The sequence below is a fragment of the Sebastes umbrosus genome, chromosome 17 (genome assembly GCF_015220745.1).
Source record: "Sebastes umbrosus isolate fSebUmb1 chromosome 17, fSebUmb1.pri, whole genome shotgun sequence".
Classification (NCBI taxonomy): Eukaryota; Metazoa; Chordata; class Actinopteri; order Perciformes; family Sebastidae; genus Sebastes; species Sebastes umbrosus.
Genome location: NC_051285.1, coordinates 15,634,316 through 15,659,032, shown reverse-complemented (window position 1 = coordinate 15,659,032; position 24,717 = coordinate 15,634,316). Strand labels below are relative to the sequence as shown.

The 24,717-nt window shown below is 39.7% G+C and overlaps 1 protein-coding gene across 2 annotated transcripts in view; it reads right to left on the bottom strand.

Moving 5' to 3' along the window:
- Positions 1 to 24,717, bottom strand: part of LOC119475267 (cell adhesion molecule 2-like) — a 252,243-nt gene that overhangs the window by 22,687 nt on the left and 204,839 nt on the right. For both annotated transcript variants that reach the window (XM_037747783.1, XM_037747784.1), the window contains exons 4-8: positions 23,987 to 24,139; positions 17,903 to 18,040; positions 3,036 to 3,197; positions 2,504 to 2,594; positions 2,218 to 2,396 (exon numbers count right to left, since the gene is read on the bottom strand). In XM_037747783.1, coding sequence (XP_037603711.1) covers positions 2,218 to 2,396; positions 2,504 to 2,594; positions 3,036 to 3,197; positions 17,903 to 18,040; positions 23,987 to 24,139 — 723 coding nt within the window. The remainder of the gene's footprint in view (positions 1 to 2,217; positions 2,397 to 2,503; positions 2,595 to 3,035; positions 3,198 to 17,902; positions 18,041 to 23,986; positions 24,140 to 24,717) is intronic.

The window sequence follows — 24,717 nt, the reverse complement described above, 5'->3', positions numbered from 1 at the left end:
TAAGCTATGACCTTTTTTAACCTTGGTAATCAGATTCAGACATGGGTATTGGGTAAATATAAAAATATAGTGTGACGACAGCATTGCTAATTAGGAGAAGTTAAGCTTGAGTTGTATAACATCATTTACCTTGTCCTTACTTTGAATTTACCCATTTTAATTTACTCAGCAGACACGACTAAGCGCTGCAAGCTGAAGATCCAGTTGTAAGCCATGGAAATACCTTTCATTTAGAAGATGATATTATATTTATATGACATTTCCATATAGTCTGATTGTATAGAAGTCTATGAGAAAATTACCCTACATCTCACTTGATTTATTACCTCAGTAAACATTGTAAACATAAGTTTATGATTTCATTCGCTATTTTCAAGTCTTCTTCAATACATCATTATGTTCATTTAGTAAATTATGGTCCCATTTAAAGTCAAATAGACCATAAAGAAGGGTATACTTTAGGGCGTGGCTACCTTATTATTGACAAGTTGCTACCATGGCAACCTGTCAGTCAAGATAGAGGCATAGCAATGCATATCCCCTCCCAGCTCCACCCTCTCGTCCAATTATGGTCACTTCTGGCTCCAAAAAAACAGGATGGCGACGGACATAATGCCAAACTCGAGGCTTCAAACGGTAGTCCCCAAACCAATGGGTGACGTCACGGTGACTGTGTCCCCTTCTTTTATACAGCTTATGCGCATTACAAGGCATTTCACAATGAGGGATCCCCGACAGAAGTGATACGGGAAAAGATATAAGACCACGCACAGGACAGGAGTTCTTTCCTCCAAAAACGGATGTCCGCAAGGAGCTCACAATCCAAGTTGTTTGTGCACTGATTTGCAATGACAAACCAAAGAATAAAAAGAAAACAATATGGCGGAGAGAAAGGTTGGGAGATGCAGTCAGCAAGTATCGTCTGTTCTGCAGAGAGAATTGGAGGTAAATAAATATTTCCCTCGTCCCGTATCTTGCGCTCTCATTGGCTTTAGGTCGTCGATGCTGTCATTGCCGGTCAAAACAATTTTTACTCTACATAATTAAGACTCGCACACAGGTCCAGATATTTAAAATACTAGATATCTCTTGGGCGTTTGCGCTTTCATCTTTGAAAGTTTACACTTAGCGATTGTTGCTCACGGGAGCGAGCACCGATTTGCCTCTGATCTGGGGCTAATGTCGGCGATCTCCAAAAACTGTCAACCAGTGGAAAATCAGGGCTAAAATTGTGTAGCGTAAAGTCGTCATTAGTTGCATTCTTCATCAGCTTGTACTCTATCTGTAGATACAGTACATCTATCAAGGACAGTCAAGAACATACTGGAAATCATTCTAGCTCTGGAAAACCATAGCTATCGGCTATGGGTTATTCTCTCATGTTCATCAGATTAGATCTGCTTTTAAATAAGGGAGCAAATGAAATACCCCCTAAGGTGCATGTAATAATAATAATGTAATATCTTATTGATCCACTTAGGGGAATTCTCTTTTGCCTCCAGTCGTACTGGCCAAAAACTACCTGCCTGTTTGTCCCTCATCACACACTACCTAAGTTCCTAAAACAGGGGAGGGGAAATAGATGCTTCACTGCTCTGCTCCTTTTTTAAGCATTATTCCTTAATGCCAGGAGACAAATGGCAGTGGAGAAACGGAAGCGAGGATGAGCTATCTGTTTTCCCTCACACCGAGTCCCTTTATCCCCCACCTCCTCTGGCGTTACTAGGAATTACTTATCCTTCCTGGTGATATTCCTGACAACGCAGCACTAAATTCTGCCTCCCTCACACATTTCCCTCCTGGTGTGTGTGTGTGTGTGTATGTGTGTGTGAGAGAGAGTGTGTGTGCGTGTGTAGGATCTGGGACGCAGGTTTATTTAAGGAAAGGCGTTGGTGGCATTTGCGTCACCTGAGGCCCTTATTCTCCCTGTGAGAGATGGTACCACTAATCACTCTTAGCACTGATACAGTATGCAGATCAGGATGTATTATAATCCTGTTTTTTTGCAATGGAGTTTGGTGCTTCTGCCTGTGAGGTTCGTCCTTCCCCCTATTTATATGTAGCATTATTGGAGTTCAAGGCGTCTTCTTGCAGCTTTTTTTCCTCATTTGTAAGTTGCATCAAATGAGTCACTGAAAGATTTCTCTGTTTCTTCACCTTTGGACGTGGCCACATGAAACACAGTTACCAACATATCAGCTATTTCTTTTAACTCACCATAGACGTAGAGTACATATTCAGCACTGCTGGTCCCTAGGTGGTTGCCGGCTTCGCAGCGGTAGGTGCCGTTGTCTGTCTTGTTGAGCGAAGTAAAGGTGAGCTCCCTCCCCTCTACAATCATCCTGTCCAGGTCAGGAAGTTCACCACCGTCCTTTGTCCACATCACAGGATCTGGCCTGGGAGGTTAGGGGATGTGAAAGAGAAACAAGGCTTGCTTGATGCTCCTGTCTGAAGCATTATATAAAAGGCTGACATCGACTAACACAGAATTTGAGTGACTTACGAAGGGTTTCCTTTGGACACACACTCCAGCTTTAAGTACTGACCCTCCTGAGGGACTGCAAGGGAGTGGCTGATCTGCACCCGAGGAGCATCTAGGACAGACAGAGAAGTGAAGTGAGGGCTGATGATATGGACTACATTTATATTAAAATTATTACCATCCTATTATTATAACGATTTACAAAAATATTCAAACTCAAATGGTAAAAAAGCCAAAAAAGGTTAATCCGATTGAGTTTTCCTTGAACAAAATCCTAAAATGTTTAAAATATAATTGAAATGTAATTATTTAAGATGTCACCCTGTGACAGCTTTTGATAAAATATAACATCATAAGAACATTGTGGTGATTCAAACACAGCACATGGAGTTTTTCATGGATGATAAATTATTACATTTTCTTTGGCAGCTAACTGCTGTAAAAGCATCCTTGGTTACTTCCTCTTTCATGTATTTTTTTTCCCAGCTTCTGTCCTTGTGTACACTCCATGTGTGTGTGTTGAGTGTGTGCATATGCTAGTGTGTGCACTCACAGTGGACCTCCAGTACTTCAGTGGCCTGCTGCGGCGTCTGTGTGAGTGCCACATGGTCCACTTTGCAGGTGTAGGCCACTCCATCATCATTTCTGTCCACGTGCAGCTGCAGGGAGCTCCGTACCGTAAATGTCTTCCCACTTGCATTCACCTCTTTGGCACCTTTTGGAGAAAGTTGCACACTGTCACAGATGCAGCACATTTATCTTGCATGGAGTGAGAGGGCCACACATCAACGTGATGCCCTTGTGTATAACGAACCCTGCTTTACAACCCCAGCCAGACTCCACCAGGGTCTTCTATAGACAAGGGCCTGTCATGCAATGCAACAAGCACCTAAATGGATTTTCACAGTATCTTTATATTGATATCTTCATCATGGTTATTGGGAATGTTGGGGGAATTATGCATACTACTATTCCTGTAAAAATTCCTGAAAAGTAGGGGTGAGAAAAAAAGAAATCAAGATTTTTTTTTACGATTTTGAAATTAACTTTTTAATGCCAGAATTGATATATTTGCTTTATGTGGAGGTAGAAGGAAGTTACCGCTTTTATTGTTGTAGTCTGAGTAATGTGACGTCATATCCGTTCTGTATCTGTCAACCAAAACAAATCGCAGTCGAAAAAGTAGAAAACGTTGGAGGTTCCTTGTGGATACGACCTGCACCCTCACATTTTAAATCCAAAGTGGTAAACACTACACATACATTAAAGTATGGAAACACTTTGGGTTTCACACAGCGCAGCAAAAGAGCTAGACATCATTGCTAAAGATGCGTGCTAACTCTGTCATGGACAGGAAACGTTATGGTATTGCGGTAACATACGGTCAAGCCAGCCGTCACTCTCATCTCCGTGGTCAAATCGGCCGATGCTACAACTGTAGAGCACCCATATACCGACTTTTATGTTAAATGCATTCAAACGGCCTGATGGAGCTGAGCATGGATTATAAAGAGAACGGTTCAACTTTGTCCCATAGTCTAGCCTTGAAAAAGTTAACAAACGTCCCAATAAATTCTTGTAGAATTACAATATGTAAAAAAAAATCCCAATACATATCAAATCAGCACCCAAGTATCATGATAGTATTGAATTGGGAGATAGGTGTATCGTACCAGCCCTACTGAGAAGGGCTTTACACACACGAGAAAAAGAGTTCAGCTCACATCACACATCTCTCTGGATGCTGCTTTGGCATCTCTACAGCACACGTCAAACTCTTGACTCTAACAAAACCCACCTGCCTCACCTCCAGGTCAGGGACTCTTTGAATGTAATGTGTATATTTACACCGTGGGCCTTTTTAACCAACTCTGGCCTCACCTACCGTCTATGCCTGTGGTTTTCTGGGCTTCACTGCCTCCCACACAATGTCTAAATCTCACCAAAACACTTCCACTTCCCTCTCCCTCCAATCCTCCTATCTGACAACCATTTCCAGCCTCATTGGGACAAAAACATTACCGGAGCCCACAAACAGACATTTTGGCGATAACTTCAATCAGCCTTGTTGCAAAGTATCATTATGCACGGTCCTCTCCACCTGCAACACCTGCCTAGTAATACCAACCAAACAGCTGATCCACCGCTCTATGCCCATCAGCACCCTGATCATTGCCAAGGCATTGGAGAACTCCTCCAACCTCCTCAAATTATCTACATGATGTCCTGAAATTTGGCTTGCTCCTTGATCACATCATTCCACTTACTGCTGCATTTGCCATCCCCAATGATTATGGGCCTCAGATAAGCCAAATGTGTTTGATTAAAGTTTCACGACCAGCCCTCATGACACCAATCTTTGACCACCACATTAGTGTCCTTGAAATCTTATTGGATCACAATGAATCATCATCCCAGAAAGCAGTGATGCCTAGTAGGTAGAGAGAGCCTTTAAAACAAGAAGGTCGCAGAGTTTGACTCCCGCACAGTTGACTTCCTTCGTCCCTGTCAAACTATCCTTGAGCTCGACACTTTGTGTTGACCGTGCCCTGGGCGCGGTCCAGGTGACCAGAGTTTCAGTGACATACAGACAGAATGTCCGGTACTAGACGTAGATTCTCTCTGCATACCAAAGAACACCTCAATTGCTGTTTAACAAGTTCATAGTTGTTAAAAAAAGAATTAGCCTCTGGATCTGGGGAAACGTCAATGTCCTCTCTAGTGATCCTGCACAAATGATACCTAAATAATTTAAAAACCGTGGCTGTTTTCAGGTACCAGACGACATTTGATGATGCCAGTTTTTTTGACGAAGCCTCCGCCTACGCACATGACATGAATGTTCTCCGAAATTCAGAGACTGTTAAGTATGCGTTATGTAACACCAATGACCACCCTCCTCCAGACTACACACTTGAGCCAACATTCACAACTCACCACCGCTAGATCTGCTTTCACCTACTTCAGTAGCTGTAACTTAATTGCTTATCCACCTCCAAGCAGGTATTTTTAACACATTCTGCTTTTCAATCACATCTGTTCAACCAGTCTTTGCTTGGTCGGCTCACATCATGCCAGCAGCCGGTATTTTAAAATCATGTCAAGCCTGTTCATCCACACTCCTACAAGGTTTTTTTTCATAAAAATACTATAATACTGCTGTCCAGGCTTATCTCTGCATTCAGGTGTCGCCCTGCTTTGTGCAATCATGTCCCTTTTTCTTTTCTCATCATAGCAAATTTCAGAGAGCATCAGCGGATGTACAGTCTCTCTCTCTCTCATGCTGGTCGCCTTTGTTTGTATCTCCTAAAGAGACTGTTTACGCTCCATATCCTTCTCTCCTCTGCGCTCATCTGCTCCACTTTCTAAGTATTCCTACCCCACCGTCTCCTCTCCCTCTCCGTTCTGCCAATCAACTATTCCGCTCAGTCACTTCCCCCCCAACTGAGGCAATGAGCCCGCCTCCCCTAGAGATGAATGACTGACAGGTCTGCAGTGTTAGCAACATCCACCCAGACAACAAGAGACAGAGGGGAAATGGCTGGATTTCTTCACAAAGAAGAAATTGCAGGAGACAAGGGGGAGTGAGAGAGAGTGGAGGGCTGGAGAGAGAGAGGACATCGCATTTCTAATCTTGTGGCATGCTTTAGCAAACATTCTGCTACTATTTCTATTAGTTATTCCACGTCCTCGTAGTCTGCTTCTCCCTGCTTCTTTGTCTCTCCATCAGTTAAACTTGTCTTTCTCCTTCTGTCTGCAGAAGGATATCTTTCCACAAATATATTGTTTCCAAAGTCACCTTATCCTTCTTTTTTTGTCTGTTTCCTATATTCCCCTGTCAATATTTGTATGTTATTATTGAGGTTAGAATCGGGGTTAATGAGTAGTTGGTTTAACTGATTTGTAGAAGAAAGGTTCAATTACACACTGACTTCTGAAAAATAAAATTCAATCAAATTTGTTTTTACCTCACAGCAGCTTCTAATTCGTCTATATTTTGTCTTGGCACAAGTTTGAAAAATGGATAATAACTTACAGTGTTTTCATTTCTTAAAAGTTAAAATGTCAATTCAGAATTAGGGCTGTCAAAGTTAACGCGATAATACGGTGTATTAACGCAAATTTGTTTTAATGTCACTAATTTCTTTAACGCTTTAACAGAACTTGCTATTTTTAGGTTGTAGAAGGCTCAGTTTGAAAGCGTGAATGAAAATGTTGAAGACGTAAGGAATCCACTGGTAAAAAGTCGTACTAGCTTGTTGCGAAGGAGGCTAAATAACGCTCCAAACATACGCTACATTTTGGTGAGGAAAAAATGGTAATTTTCAAAGGGGTCCCTTGACCTCCGACCTCAAGATATCTGAATGAAAATTGGTTCTATGAGTACCCACGAGTCTCCCCTTTACAGACATGCCCATTTTATGATAATCACATGCCGTTTGGGGCAAGTCATAGTCAAGTCAGCACACTGACACACTGACAGCTTTTGTTGCCTGTTGGGCTTGAGTTTGCCATGTTATGATTTGAGCATATATTTTATGCTAAATGCAGTACCTGTGAGGGTTTCTGGACAATATTTGTCATTGTTTTGTGTTGTTAAATGATTTCAATAATAAATATATTCATACACTTCAAATACTTGACAAATCTCCCTTTAAGGTACATTTTGAACAGATACAAAATTTGCTATTAATTTGCAATTAATCATGGACAATCATGCGATCAATCATGATTAAATATTTGAATCGATTGACAGCCCTATTCAAAATACTTTGCCTGAATAAACTCAACAAATCAACCTGAATTGTGCAGTTTGATTGTGCTCATATGTTATGCCGTTCAAGACCAGAATTTAAGTACTTCAATCAATGTGATGGGCACTCAGCGGTGCCCCTGTAGCAGCTAACCTAATGATTTATCTCTATTTATTATTTGGCATTCACCAAAAAACACAAGAGTACTTCACAAGAAGTTAGTTCATAATATTTCTATCTAAGACGTTCCTATTGGAGAGATCGAGAAGCTCCCTTTCTATATAGTTCTGCTGTGTGGTTTCAGCGTCTAAACCCAGTGAGATTCTTGGTGATTTGAATGGACTCTGATTGCCTCTGTGTGATTCAGGATAAGAGTACTACAAAACGTCCTCACACACCTTTGAGTTCATTAATATCATTATTCGGTCTTAAGGCGTCTTAGATCCACTTCGAGAGCATAATAACAGTCGTCTAACGGCAACTAATGCCTCAACGTTAAAGTGGCGTCAATCTGCATACACTCATGGCTTCTGAACTGTTGTGTGTGTGTGCATGTGTGTGGGTAAGAGAAGGTATAATTGGTCTATAAATATCTTATCACATTTTAAGTGCAGCTGAAAGGAGCAGCTGACATCGAGCTTCCATTTAAGCTCTGGGTTGTCTATCAAAAAAGTCATCTGGCCAGTCTCATACCACTGTAAAAAATATTCAGTTTGCCCTATCAAGAGATTTTTACTTGAAATGACTTCACAGTACAGTATATAGCAGCTACTGAGTTACTTTAAGTTTTTTTTTTCCTTTGCAGCCCTTCTATTTAATTTAGCATAAATCACAACATCATTTTCATGAAATATTAAAAGTGACTTATTCAACTTCTACTTAAGGACAGAGGCCACATCACTGTATAGCACATTCATATGTATATAATATATTTTGATTAGAATTTCTACAGAATGAGATACACAACCCAGCTTAAATTCCCTTTATATTTTCATTTTAACTGGCAAGCAAATTAAAAATGCATGTTCTTTAAGCTCTAGAGCCTGTTATCATGAATATGTATAACATTGTAAGTGTAGCCAGCAGGAACCCTACGTGTATTGTCTAAAACTGCCCTCTCACATTATACTGTTATTACATCTCCTGCAGCTCTCTTACATTTTTACACAATCTACATGATTTACTTTAAAATTGTTGGGATATTCACCGTGTGCAAAAACGCTCTCTGTCACCATCTGCATTTTAAACTGTTTATATAAATCACATGATTTTCCATGATTAATCGTGATTAATCGCAAATGAAATATGCTTATCAACATGGGAGTGGGCAAATATGCTTGCTCTATACAAATGTATGTATATATTTATTAGTGGACATAAATTAACAACACAAAACAATGACAAATGTCCTGAAACCCTTACAAGTACTGCATTTAGCATAAAATATATGCTCAAATCATAACATGGCAAACTCAAGCCCAACAGGCAACAACAGCTGTCAGTGTGTCAGTGTGCTGACTTGACTATGACTTGCCCCAAAACTGCATGTGATTATCATAAAGTGGGCATGTCTGTAAAGGGGAAACTCGTGGGTACCCATACAACCCATTTTTATTTACACATCTTGAGGGACCCCTTCGAAAATGGCCATGCCAGTTTTTCCTCACCAAAAATAAGCGTAAATTTGGAGCTTTATTTAGCCTCCTTTGCAACAAGCCATTATGACATGGTTGGTACCAATGGATTCCTCAGGTTTTTTAGTTTCATATGATGCAAGTATGGCTACAACCTAAAAATCCAAGTTGCGTTAATCTGTGTCCTTAGTAATGTTAAAACAAATTTGCGTTAATTATTGCGTTAACTTCGACAGCCCTAATTTTTTTTTTTTTTTCAAATACAAATAATGCACACCATCCTACCATATTCACCTGTGGAACCTCTCCTTAACAAAAAGCCTGGCAGTATTTGGCTGTGAGCTGACTGCTCAGAGCTCTGCATCGTTGGCGCGAGCCGAGAAAGAGCCTTGGAGGATTAGAAATGGAAATGACAAGCGGAAAAGTGTGAGAATCTGACCCTTTTATGTCGTTTCACAGGAGAGAGGGGTGACCCAAATACAGAAGATGGTGGGATGGGCGAGAGAGACAGAAGAGGAGAGGAGTGCTGTGGTGGAGGAGGAATCATTAACAAAAACAACAACAACGACAGCGCTGACTAATCCTGGCAGCAGGGGTCCGAGGGCTGACTCAACAACATACCCTGAACTGCATCCCATCTGAGATTTAAAACAATTTGCCTGTAAAATCGCCTGTGGGTGCGAGTGAGGATGATACAAAACACTCATTTAGATGTAATAACATTCACAATGCAAACAGGAAAAAATATGTTGCCAGATTACTAACTAGTCTGCGTGCTTTCCTTTAGCTGTCAGACGCACAGCAATAGCTAAACTTTAAAACAAGAGCACTAATACACAGCAGGCTCCAGCTCCAGTGAGGTGTGGAGATGATATATTGTGCCGTTCACCGTCTTCTCACATATTCTGACTACCGTGCTGCATTCAGGGAGCTGGGCCTGTTGGCAGCCTGTAAGCACCCTCCCCTGTCTGACCTGTCTTACCAGCTCCACTCTGCGCTTAACTGACGGACGGGTGACTACGACCAGGGAGCACTGTTGAGTTTCTATCAGTGCCTGGCAGACCCGTCATAATGTCCTCTCTGACATGAAACTCCCCCAGCATTCACAGCTAAGAAATGTGGATTCATGATGACGTTTTTTTCACCGGAGCTCAAAAGGAGAGGTCTGCTCGGTGTCGGTGCCTTGGCATTTAAAACTGGACAGGTGCTCCACCTCCAGGATGTTGCTCTTAATGTGCATAGACAGTGGGCGTACAGCAATCTGATCTCCTCTTCCTTCGCCACAGTGCTTGAGTCTAAGTCTGTTAACCTGATCACACACTCTCACGATGCCAGAGACAGAGGATATGCTGGATACACCTCTACCTGGGCATATCTAATAAAGGTGAGACAAGTTTAAAGAAAGAAAGAAAGTAGAGGTGGTGCATGGAATACTCATGTACACGATATTTCTGCTTTTCATTCTATCCATCTTGTGGTTGAAGAGTTTGACAGAAACTTAAAAGGTGTGATGCTACAAAAAGATGTAAAACAACATAAACCAGAAAGCTTTGTCTCATCTGAGCCTCATCAGGGCCTTGATGTTAATTAATATTCCAATCTAACAGATTTCAACATATCTCATTTCAGGCATGAACACTGCAATACTACACATTTTATAAGCCTTTACAATTTCTCAGATTTTCTACTGCTGGGTTTTTAAATAAACACAATTATACGCACAAGAAAACAGGCATCAAAATGACTGAATACCCTTCAAAAAGGAATACGAGATGCGGACTCTATGAACATTTTCAAATGACAGTTGAAAACCTATTGATTTAGCTTATAATTAATGTAATTCTAATTATTATTAGATTTTTTTTTTTTTTTTTACTAATCTCTCATTTTTATTATTCTTAATGGTCTCTGTTTATAATTTTATTTAAGTATTTTATAGGGCTGTCAAAGTAAATGTGATAAATAACAAAATATGTGTTTTAACACCACAAATTTCTTTAACGCATTAAAAAAGAAAATGAAAAAGTACCAAGCAATAATACATTTTAACAGGTCAAAGATAAGCACAGTTCATAGTATATTTGCGTAGGTATATATAGCCTATATTGAATACCCTTTTCCTGCCTTTTAGTAAGAGATGTTGTGAATGAGGAAATAGAGTGATTCAATATGACATTTGTGCTTTTCCCTTGCGATTTTTGAAGAGATACTGGTATCATATTGAACTAGAAAACCTCAGGAATCAATTGGTATCAACCATGTCATACTGAATTGTCGAGAATAACGCTACAAAAAAGGAAAAATGAAAAAAAAAATTTTTCAAAGGGATCCCTTGACCTCTGACCTCAATATATGTATTTGAATAAAAATGGGTTCTATGAGTACCCACGCGTCTGACCTTTACAGACATTTCCACTTTATGATAATCGCATGCAGTTTTGGGCAATTTAGTCAAGTCAGTACACTGACAACTGTTTGAGCTTGCCATGTTATGATTTGAGCATATTTTTTTATGCTAAATGCAGTAACTGTGAGGGTTTCTGGACAATATTTGTCATTGTTTAATTGATTTCCAATAATAACTATATACATACATTTACATAAAGCAAGCATATTTGCCCACTCCCATGTTGATAAGACTATTAAATACTTGACAAATCTCCCTTTAAGGTACATTTTGAACAGGAATTTGCAATTAATCACGATTAACTATGGACAATCATGCGATTAATCGCTATTAAATATTTGAATCGGTTGACAGCCCTAATATTTTAGCATATACCGTCCTCTTATTGTCTAATTTTATTGCCTATCTGTCCTTGTTTAAATGTGTTGCATTTTTATTTTCTTTGAGCTACATCTCTTGTATGAAAAGTGCTCTATAAATTAAGTTATTATCACTATTACTATTATTATTATTATTATTATTATTATTATTATTATTTTTATGTGTGCATGCTTGCAAGTACTTTTGTGCTTGTGCTGCACACAGGATATAGAGGGTGAATATGCATTTTTGTGTGTGCGACATCTTTTATTCATGCCACTGTGACTTGCAGGAGCCATCTTGAAATTACATCTTTAATGGTCATTGATCCACACCACCCCAGGGACCTAGGTAGTATAAATGTAGTCCCAACACAGACTTTTTTTTAAGCAGTGTGCAACGTTGTCGAACACATGCCGAAATGACTGAAAATGCATTTTTCCTTTAAACTGAAAAAAAAAGACTTGAAATTCCTGAACTTAATTCTTATTTTAGTGCTCACAATGCCACTAGCGGGCTCATCAACTTCAACATCATCCTCTTTGAAATAAGCTCCGGGAGCTATTGCCTATTCACTCTCCTCGATAGCTCCTTCCAGAGCAAACCTTGGAATAATGATGGCCACCTTATTCTGTTCTCACTCACAGTAGTCAAGGACAATTACCCATAAATGAGGAAATAGCCAGCGCTGTTTGAAAAGGTTGTTCAGTCACTGTTCCAACTCTTCGGCGCGCAGGCAGACTTGAGTGATAGCGTACTGGAAAGTCAGCAGACAACGACCAGAAATAGTGCACGTTGTTTCTGCAGTAATAGTTCCTTGTCCTTGACTAACAAGTTTGACAACAGGACGGGGATGTGACCGCGAGCGAATTTGAATCAAATCTTTGTGTTTTCCTCCTTAAGCCCCCTTGGAATAGAGTTATCGCGTAACATGATGAAGCAATAACCTCTACAGTTTAGGTCAGGGAGTATGATAATACTAGTCCGATAGCGAACATCCCCACCCTTATTTGAAATAAATATTCATTTCATCTCCGTCTTGCTCGGTCTCTCCACACAGCTCCCTCTGGTTCAGTGGTGTGTAAACAAGTGCTACATGTGGTGATATTGGCAGAGGTCTCTCCGGGTTACGGTGTGTAACTGAGATAGAAATATATCATTACTGGGTGGGGACTGAGGGGATCTGAGGGACAAAGAGACTGAGAAATAAGAATATTGGATTCCGTTCCACACGCGCAAGCTTATGTCCTTACATGCAGGCTGTCTGCTCCATCTGTCTGTTTTTACTCACACACACATACACACACTTAGCATAGGGTGTCCGTTAACTGCATGCGAATGGGTGATGGACTGCTCCAGTGGCTCTGCTGGTAATATAATCTTCTCTATTCCCCCAGATCCCACACCAATATGTCACAATTGTCATTTATTCCCAGCATGGTCGCCCACAATCAGATGGCTTTTCACATTGAACACACCCTGATCCTGTCAGGATGATGAACACTTCAAGTGCACTCACACACGCCTACACATGCATACATACATTGTGTATTAACCTGCGCTGCTCTTTGTGTTTGCTTTCCTACGTGTTTATTTATATTGTCGGTTTTTAAATGTGGTAAAAGAGTCTCACAAATAATGGTGAGATATGTAACAAGTCACACTGACTGTATCCAGATAATAATTCACACCTTCTTATTAACACAAGAAAGTGGACCAAGTAGTGGAAGAAATTAATTTATGGTGCGACAAAGAAGAACTAAATGTGTAAATGTGTCGATTATAATCTCGAGGACGGACTTTTTCCTGAACTAAACACGTCCTGAATATGTCTGACAAATGTATCATGCTGAGCGACGGACTGCTAATTAAAAACAGACACCTACTTGTCAGGAACGACAGGATATTAATCAAGGGATCAATGTGTCCTTCACCTTTGAATCCAACGGGCGCTTCAGCATTTATACCTACTTTTCTAAGTTTATATATAATCTCCATGATGTAATAAAAAAAGATAATGGCGACAAGGACAAGATGTGTATAAAAGTTCATGGATTTCGTTTGGTTAGAGGTGATGAAAATCAGATCTTCACTTCGTCAAGAGGATGTTCTGAGGGAGTCTGAATGAAGGCGATGACACAGATTCAATATCATCTCTCAACTACAGTTAATTAAATGGAACGATACCACGATATATGCTTAAAACTGTGTGCAAAACCAGCATTGATTCGGCTTATCTGCTTGCTTATCTGGACCCTGAGAAACCCTAATGCCAGATAGAAGGCTGAGCTGTCTGGGCTTAAGCCGGGGCAGAAAGGGTGTAATGGCACGCAGACACCAAGAGAGCTTTTCAGTGAATTCAGCGAGGGCCGAAACGTCACCTCCGATCGAACATTCTTGATGAGTCCAATACCAGATCGGACCAAAATCTACTAATCTGACATTTGTCAGAGTCTCAAGGTTCTGCTTTCTTTCTTGGGACAATGATACCAAGATTTCTTTTACAAAAAGAAACCACACAATGTTGATGTTCTTTTCATTATATATTAGGGATGTAAATTGATTAAAATATTTAATCGCAATTAATGGCATGATTGTCCATAGTTAATCGTGATTAATTGCACATTTTTATCTGTTCAAAATATACCTTAAAGGGAGATTTGTCAAGTATTTAATACTCTCATAAACATGGGAGTGGGCAAATATACTTGCTTTATGCAAATGTATGTTTATGTTTATTATTGGAAATCAATTAACAACACAAAACAATGACACATGTTGTCCAGAATCCCTCACAGGTACTGTATTTAGCATAAAAAACATGCTCAAATCATAACATGGCAAACTCAAGCCCAACAGGCAACAACAGCTGTCAGTGTGTCAGTGTGCTGACTTGACTATGACTTGCCCCAAACTGCATGTGATTATCATAAAGTGGGCATATCTGTAAAGGGGAGACTCGTGGGTACCCATATAACCCATTTTCCTTTACATATCTTGAGGTTTGGAACGTTATTTAACCGCCTTCGCTAGTGTGACATGGTTGGTACCAATGGATTCCGTAGGTTTTCTAGTTTCATATGATAGCAGTATCTTCTAGCTTCAAAACTGAGCCCGCTACAACTTCTGAAAGATTAATTGCGTTAATTTGTTCAAGAAATTAGTGCTGTTAAAATGAATTTGCATCAACGCATTATTATCGCATATACTGTATATCAGCATTATGTAGTTTCTTTTTGTAAAAGAAATCTTGGTAACATTGTCCCAAAACAGAAAACAGATCTTTGAGACTTTATCCAAATGTCAGATTTGTATAAATAAATAAAACTGCCTTCTATTATTATTAGTTTCAACAATATAAAGTTTTACATGCATACTTTCACACATAAGGATAAAGCAGAACTATTCGTGTCCTTTCCGGGCAAAGAACTACAACCTTGTCACCGTGGATAATATACTGATTTAAAATTGCACAAGACCCAAATTAAAGGGAGTAGTGTGCCAAGTTGAGGAGAGAATTATAGCATCTGACCTTAATGAGAAGGCGTATCCTCTTGAGACTACCTTCACTTCAAACCACCAAGGATATCTCTGACTACCTGTTAACTTTCTGTGGTAAATTAAAAGAACATTATGTCCTGGCTACATTTCCATTTGCCTTACAGGGAGCTCTTCTCTCAGTAGTGGGCCACTGGGAGAGGCAATAATCACCCACAGAGACACAATAAGCCTTTAAGGAAAAATACTCACTCCGCTAATTAGTGTATATTCTTCTTCTATAAGCTCCATGTTCCTCAGAAGGGCCACAAGAGGAAACATAAAGTGGAGTGACAAACTACTATAATGCATTACAAAAACGTGGTGATTAGCAAGATTAAAACAACCAATATGCGACTTGGGGATCTACTCGTAAGCAGCATTTAATGAGTGAAATATTGATACGATTATTCTTTATAGAACATAAAAGTGAGATAATGGTTATAGAGAGTTTCAAGTATTCCGTTTCATATTAATGATGTTCAAGTATAAATGACCATAATGATAGGAAGACTATTAGCAGTTAGCATGCTGGTTCAGGGTTTTTTTGGGGGGAAAAACTCTCAGATACTAGATGATTGTTAAGGTGTGTCTATTAGAAACCTGTACTCCAAAAGTTATTTAAAGGAACAGTGTGTAGCATTTTGGGGGATCTATTCGCAGACATGCAATATAATATACATAACTATGTTTTCATTAGTGTATAATCGCCTGAAACTAAGAATCGTTGTGTTTTCGTTAGCTTAGAATGAGCCCTTCATATCGAGGGATTTGTTAAGATATGGCAACCAGTCTTGGACACGGTGGACCCATCTGGACTAGACATTGTTCTATCTAATTAACAACATTGGAACAGATGACATTCATTTTAATGTAATTATGTCAGCCTGGTGGTGTTTTGTATCATGTTTGCAAAGTTGTGACTCCTGCTGTTTTTGTGTTGTGTATTGTTGTTCAAAGTTGTTCAGAAACGCTGAAAAAAAAATGGTTCTATACTTTGGAACGGACGTGTATGTAATTGTTGTCAGAACCTCAATAATAAAAATACAACAACAAGAATGAGCCCTTCATATCTACATAGGGAGCGGATCCTCTTCACAGAGTCCGCAGTGTTGCGCCATGTTTCTGCGGCCTGACTTCCGTTGCACCTAAAGTAGTGTTATTATGGTAAGGATGGCCTCTGAGTGAGGCAAACGGCGTTACCACGGTTTTGCACTCGGCAGCTCACGTTACCGCAGTCTTGGAAAGGAGTGAGTGAGCAGAGGGCTACTCAGCTGGTTGCAATCTGCAACCACACCACTAGATCCCGCCTACACACTGTACCTTTAAAATACTGTAAAAAAACATTGCACATTCATTTAGGAAAGGGAATAAATGTGTGCCAGATAGAAGACAGGCCTTGCCAATATTTGTTAGTGATACCAGAGAAGAAAAAACAACTGATAGCAGAAAGACAAAGTATTAGTATGCAAAGTTAATAAGAAACATTATGCATGCTTTGGCGAAAAAAAATATTTTGGTGGTTTATTAATCCTTTGTATAAGCAGGGAAATTAACTCTGTGAAGTGTCTGTGTGTTTCGCATCCCAAATGCAATTTTACTTGAAATTTTTCTACATTTAATTGGGCGTTTAGGATGTGCAACACCTGGCTGCTTGTTATTCTCACTACTGAGTTTCAGTGATCTGTGGGCTTACACAAAGATTTTGACAGCATCTTTCCAAACTGGCATTGTTTTTTTGGCAGCTCTAATATACAAAAAAAAAGTAAAGCTGTGATTCTCAATCCTATCTCTTTGTTTACACTTGCAGTCATTTAAATTAGAAAAGGGTGATTTGCATTTCGTTACCTGCCTTTAATCTATTTCGTGGAACAGCACAGAGACCTTTGTAAGAAAAAAGTTCTGCAACTGTGCTGATGATCTGTGACAGTCTGTCCCACCGGGTTCTGCATTTCATTTGATACAGAACTGCATCTGTTTCTCTCTTCTTCAAAAACCTCATTTCATGTCCCTAGCTCTCTTTTCTTCAGTATTCTCCCTCTCTCTCTCTCTCTCTCTCCCGTTCAAACAATTACGAAGCGGATGGTTCATCAAGTAGAACAGAGCAGGAGCAGGGTGGAAATGAGGTGTGTAGTCCAGTCAGTGTGATTTAGAACAGTCCTCAGATAACAAGGGAGGTTAATGTATCGGTCTCAGGCCAGAGGACACATGCTGAATCTGCTTTATTAGAAACAACTTGTTCGGAACAAAAATACACTGTTGAGACATCCGCTGCAGCACTTTCATGCTACCAGTTTTATGAAAAATTCTGCCCATTTTCAAAGTATTCTAATAACACAAATTCATATTTCCAGGCACATTTGTGCTCTGTTTGTTTATTACAAAGCACGGTCTGACCCATGCTGAAATGTGATAATCAATATTTTTTAGTGTCTGTCAACACAGAGGAGATTGTGGGCTTAATTGAGTGGTTTAAAGGGAAACTATATCTTGGTTTTGGAAATATTAGTAAATAATTATTACTGTAGCAACATCACTAATAGCACAGAATGATTAACTTTATATTTTTACAACTATAATAAGTAACTAAATTGCTAACAATAACAAATATGTAGTCCAATTAAGGAGGAACATCTGTGATTTTACCCTTGACATACTGTCTGTATGACATTACACACACTGTTTTTGTGTACCCAGTGATGCAGATGTAAATGCAGATGTTACATACCTTTGACCTCCTTCTCATTCCTGAACCAGCGCAGGTCGGCAGCGGGCTTGCTGCCCTGAGTCATGCAGGTCAGAGTGATGTGGTCTCCCTCCAGGGCGGGCTTCGTCAGGCCGTCGATCTCTGGCTTCTCCGGCACACCTGAAGGTTGGAACAGGAGATCACAGCGATGGAACTAATTTACACACAGCGGCACGTCATTATGCAACAATAATATTGTTATGCCTTATTGGAAATTCTCCTCCAGCTCGCGCTCCTGCGGGGAGATTAGAGAGCAGACTACAGAGCAGCATCCCTGAGCAGCGTCCTGCTCGAGAACGCATCGGGGAGGATTCCGGCTAACACAGCGGTGGACGGTCTGCTTCACCGCTGGACCGTCCTCATCTTTAAGGGTCGCTTCACCCAAATTACAAAGAAACATATTTTCTCACATACCTCTAGTGGTAGCTAGCCATGCAGATAGTTCTGTCTCTGCCTCAACTCAAATACAATAGTGGTGAATAAAGTTTTGTTTGTGATGCTCACAGATTTGAAGATTTGGTGTGAACAGTTTCCAATTCAGTTAATAATTGGTCACAACACTTGACAGTAGACAGTAGGATATACATTTACAGGGACAAAAACTGCTACCATTATTTCCGTTTTAATGGAGTAATGGTCAAAACACTTCAAATCAAAATTAAGAAATACAATTATTAATAGATTAAAAAAATACTAGATTAAAATTATAAGATTAAATAAATCTAAATTTTGACTTCCAAAGTAAAAAAAAAAAATCGAAATGATGACTTATTAAGGCAAAATGATTAGATAAAGAAATCTACACCGATCAGCCAAAACATTATGACCAACACCCTAATATTGAGTAGGTCCACCTTTTGCCGCCAAAACAGTCCTGACCCGTCGAGGCATGGACTCCACTAGACCTCTGAAGGTATGCTGTGGTATCTGGCACCAAGCCGTCAGTAGCAGATCCTTTAAGTCCTGTAGGTTGCGAGGTGGGGCCTCCGTGGATCGGACTTGTTTGTCCAGCACATCCCACAGATGCTCGATTGGATTGAGATCTGGAGAATTTGGAGGCCGAGTCAACACCTCGAACTCGTTGCCATCCACATGATGTAAAAGAAATTGTGATTCATCAGACCAGAACACCTTCTTCCATTGCTACGTGGTCCAGTTCTGATGCTCACGTGCCCATTGTAGGCACTTTTGGCGGTGGACACGGATCAGCATGCGCACCCTGACCGGTCTGCGGCTAAGAAGCCCCGTACGCAACAAACTGTGATGCACTGTGTGTTCTGACACCTTTCTATCGGAACCAGCATTAACTTTTGTCAGCAATTTGAGCTACAGTAGCTATTCTATTGTATTGGACAACATGGGCCAGCCTTCGCTCTCCACGTACATCAATGAGCCATCAATGACCCTGTTACCGGTTCACCAGTATTCCTTCCTTTGACCACTTTATAGGTCCTGTCCACTGCAGACCGGTAACATCCCACAAGAGCTGCTGTTTTGGAGATGCTCTGACCCAGTCGTTTAGCCATCACAATTTGGCCCTTACATCCTTACGCTTGCCCATTTTTTCTTCTTCCAACACATCATCTTCAAGGACAAAATGTTAATTTGCTGCCTAATACATCCCACCCACTGCCAGTTGCCATTGTGACGAGATAGTCGATGTTATTCACATCACCTGTCAGTGGTCATAATGTTATGGCTGATCAGTGTATTTTTCAGTGCTATTTTCTACTAAAGAAATAGCAGCTATGACAACAGTAAACTAGAAATATCCAGCCAAATAGCCAATGCATTCTTACTCCAACTTGTCATATACTAACGCTTTGTCAGACCCTTTGGCATCACTCTTTTTGGTCGCAGTAAAAACATGCTTAATGTTGTGAAGTAAATTAAAACACTTGCTTAGGTTCAGGCAATAAAATCACTATAGTTTAAAGGTAGGTTTAGGAAAAAACTACATGGTTGGGCTTGAAACTACTACGTTCGTACAGTGAAAATGACACTGAACGCTGTGAACACAGAACATAAAACAGATTGTAACATGATGCACAGGACACAAACAGCGGTCTGGATGAAAGCCTTGTGTTTGTTGGATCCATCTGCCCGCCCAGTGTGTGTCTTCTCGCTCTTAAAGCTTCGTCACCACACTGCCGGTGCAATTTCCCTGAGCGTTTAATATTGACGTGGATGGGTTTACATTGTAGTTAATGGAAAGCCCGGTGCGGCTCCCACCGACGCTAAAGGGTGCCTTAAGTGTCAGTATCTAACGCCGACAGCCGTGACAAAGCTTCAGTATTTGACGCCCTGGGAATGAGAACAGGCTGAAATAGCACAAAGTTGAAAAACATGTTTTTTGTGTGCGTGTGTGTGTGTGTGTGTGTGTGTGTGTGTGTGTGTGCGTAAATGCCTTTGTAAGGCTTGTGACCACAGAGGAGGCCACGAGGTTGTACAGAAAATGTTAATTACTGGCCTTTCCTATAATGAGTGTTTTAAGTGTGTAAAGTCTGCTCTTCTAATGTCAATGAGCAATAAGTCTGCCTCAGGCTCAGAGTCTGAAAGGTCTGTCAGTCAATGCCATTGACTGAATCTGGCCTTGTCTGTCTCACCGCCTCCTGCAAGGTTTATTACCAGGCTCCTTCTTCCTGTTTACCATCCCTCTGAAGGAACAAACAGCATCCACAATCCTAACAAAGGCTGCTGCATGGCAGATACAGTATGCAGTCAGATCTATCCCTCCCCATCTAAATAAAAGCTATATGTTTTTCTTTGCATTTCTGTTCAATGCATAGGTTTCAATTGTGTGAAGTGTCACTATATCTAACTAAGCACTGTGCCGCGTGTGAGCGAGTAAGTGTGTTTTGACTCAGAAAAGTGTTTGATGGTTTTTCTCCGAGACAGAACGAGAACAGATCAAATACAGTATTCATCTCATACAGTCGCGTTCCCCTTGGGTGGCTAGAGGCTGCTAATCCTTCTCTCCCTTTGTGTGTTTGTGTGTGTGAGTTTAGAGCATTGTGTGTGTGTGTGTGTGTGTGTGTGTGTTTCTCCGCTCATTTGTGCGTCATTGATTTGTATGTGCTGTGGCGTATCTGTGTGTGTGTGCAAGACTGTTTAAGCACGACCAACAGCGTTTTCAAGACATGAAAAAGAAATGAGAGATTTCTAATGTGAGGTGAAAACTTCCTGTTCAATAATTCACTGATAATTCCTGTAGTTTCATTTTTATCACATTGCTTTATGCTATTGTACACATTTTATTAAGATGCATTTTATACAAAGTGCAGAGGGGTCATTTTTATAAGAAGTTATTTAGAACCAAAATCAAAGTCAGTTACTGCTAATAAATAAATATTTGAATGTTAAGCCTGTCATGTCGCCAATCTAGTGGCATGGCTCTTGGGACAGCAATGTCGGTCGATCCACCATGTTGGTTCAGACTGAAATATCTATTGGATGGATTGACATTCATGACCCCCCGATGGATGAATTCTAATGACTTTGGTGATCCCCTGACTTTTCCTCTGCATCACCAAGAGGTTGACATCTGTGGTTTTGAGTAAAATGTCTCAACAATTTTTGGATGGATTGCGATGAAATGTGTTGCACACATTCATGTGCCCCTCAGGATGAACTGTAATAACTTTGGTGACCCTTTAACCTTTACATCCAGCCCCACCATCAGGTCAACATTTTAATTTGTCCAGTAATTTGTTTTATGACCAAATACCTGCAAAACTAATGACATTCCCATCAGCCTCAGCTGTACTTTGGGTTTAGTTCAATTAACAAATGCTGGAATGCTAACACACTAAGATGGTAAACATTATACACACATGCATACACATGTTAAATACTTTTTAAATGAGCCCAAATAAATGCATTTAGGTGAAGTTAACAGGCTCTCATTGTTTTCCTCTCATCAGTAAAACAAACAGAATGTACGCTAGCCTTTCATATTAGATTCAATGTTATAAGTAGGCTACAATTATCAGAACCATACAAACATTTTTATTCAAAATTTACATTTGCAGTACACTTTTGTGCCACATGAGGGATCATGTGGCACAAAAGTGTACTGCAAATGTAAATTTTGAATAAAAGACTATGGAAGAAATTCTGCAAATTTATTTGGCGACTCTAATAAAATCTTCTCCTACCCAGTCTTTGGGAATGACTGCCCTAGAGTTACTACTTTATCATTTTGCACTTTGAATGATTTTATTTCTTATTATTTTTTTCATAATTAAATTGTTTTTGTAGTAATAGATAAGCACATGTTTGTATTTATTCACCAAAATATTTTGGATCTGAATGTGCGAGCTCATTGTGTTGCACATTTATTTAACTGTTTGGTATTTTGTCCAAATCATTTTCAATGTTTTCTTGTTTTCATTCCCAGCACTCGCTGTCCTGAAATGGTGGCAGATAAACCAGGCCATTCCCAGACCATTTTGTATGTCTATTAAATCCCCCTACTGTTTCCTGGCTTGCACCATTAACTATTGTTCAGTATTGCAAAATAATTTTCTCCATATCCTTATTGAGCAGTAGCCTTTAATGTCTCTAATTCTCTGAATGCTTGTTAACACAGAGAGTCAGCTAATGGTCCTGGAGTGCACTAGGACATCTATTAACATTAGCGAAAACTAATTGGCAAGATAATAAGCCCAGTGGCAGGAAATGAGACAATGTTTGTGTGGGGCGATGATCACAACACAAACATCACTGGAGGGCCCAACAGTATGTTTTTATTTGCCTGCAGATGCTGGCATAAGCAATATGCTATTTGTAACCATAGTTCATTTGTTAATTTTTGTTTGTCTTAAAGGAAAAAAACAAACCAATTAATTATTTAAACTAAAAAAATTAACCAAAAAACAACAACTAGAATGCACTGTAATCTTAACCTCCACCAAGGTTGCACAATTGTCTGGAGGTGTTTCAGTAATAATTTTTTGAAATTAACTTAAACACAAAATTGAATACATATATTGATAGAATCATTACGTACATGTGAGGTTTTTTTTTTCCTTCCAAATGTTGCATTGTTAAAGGTGCAATTGATAACATTGATAACATTAAGCCACTATATGTTGCATTCTCCCTACCCTGTTTCTTTGCATTTACTTCACAACAAGTCATTGCCAGGCACTTAACGTCAATCTCAGCCATTCATCTGTTTTTTCCACAGCAACTGACGACCCAGAGATACCACGTGATACCAACGTTGTTTTACTTTTGGTTCACAAGCCTTGTTAGAAGTGGGAACTGAACGTCAGATATCTTCCACAAAGATATTCAAGACATTGATTTTGGACCCTCCACAATTTTTTAAATGATTAACAATCATAATATTCATATTTATGAAAAGACGTACTTTTATTTGTCACCTTTCTAAAATGTTTGTGGATATATAATTAAAAATATAATATTTGTCTACATAAAAATGTTACCAATAACAACAAACCTTTGAAATATTATTGGATCTGCACAAAAACTACTCACTTTTCCCTTGGCCACTAGCCTAGCTTTCCACCTAAATTTCATTGCAACCTTTTGACACGTTTTTGCTTACTACAGCTATTGGCAGTGTACTATACCTTGCATTTTTGGGCCCGTTTTATGTTTGGTGATGTATTGTTGTTTTAAGGTCTAAAACCTACACACTTGACTTGTCATAGTAGGAAAAGCACAGGAGAAATTGATAACATGAATGATGGCTCAGTTCCATTCAGTGTCCTAGTAAGCTGTTCCAATGAGCCAACATGCACAAAATACTACAAACAGTAGCCTACACAGACCATAATTCATTGTAGCCACATGGAATGTAGATGAGTGAGAGATGCAGCTTTTTCTTTGCTCCTTTCTTCTCACTAATCTGCCAATTTTTTTTGCTCTATAAATGTGTTCTCCACAGCTGAAAGCAACACCTGTTGCTCAAAGTAATTCTGGGAAATGTAGGATTTTCTTAACTACGGTAAACCAGATAGGAAAGGTTGAGGTTTACGAAATGTGTGTGCACCTTTCCTTTAAGAAGGAAATAAATAAATATCAAATAACACTCACCTAGGACAGTCAGGTAGGCTTTGGCTGTTCTGACAGGCATGGTGAAGAGAGAACAGGTGTACATGCCTTCATCCGTCAGCGTGACGTCAGTGATGCTGATGGTCAACTCCGACCACGACGCGTGCACCAGCTCAATCCTGTTGTCCCTTAAAGCTGGAACAGACAAAGACAAACAGTGAGTTATTAAACAGTACAAACTAGAAACTGTGTGGAGCTTGATGTCCATTCTCTACATTTTATGTTTATTGGGGCACACTATGCTCACACAAAGACAAATAGACAGAGAGAAAGAAAGAGAGACAGTAGTGGCGGCACACTGAGAGACATTAATGAATGCGAGATGGCAACAGCAGGAAACTGAAAAATGGAAAAGAAAGATCAGTGGTATGTTATTATTTTGTTGTTCCTCTTTTGTACAATGCTTAACATGTGCATATTGTTGACCAAAAAAAATACTTAACCACACGCATCTTTCCTCACCGTAACTACAAAAATCCATTTGACAATTCAGATTTTGGCATTATGTACACACAAGGACATGCAATTTGGCTCAATCATTTTGAAATGCTAAACTTGTTGGTATGGTAATTGCTAATGCCAAAAATGTGTGAGGCTCATTTTCATGGTACATTGCCTCTTTAAAAATAAAAAATAGTACTTCAGCTAGCCAAACCGAGCTGTGTTTGTGTAAATAATGTATGGATGAATAGATTTAAATGCATAAACAATCA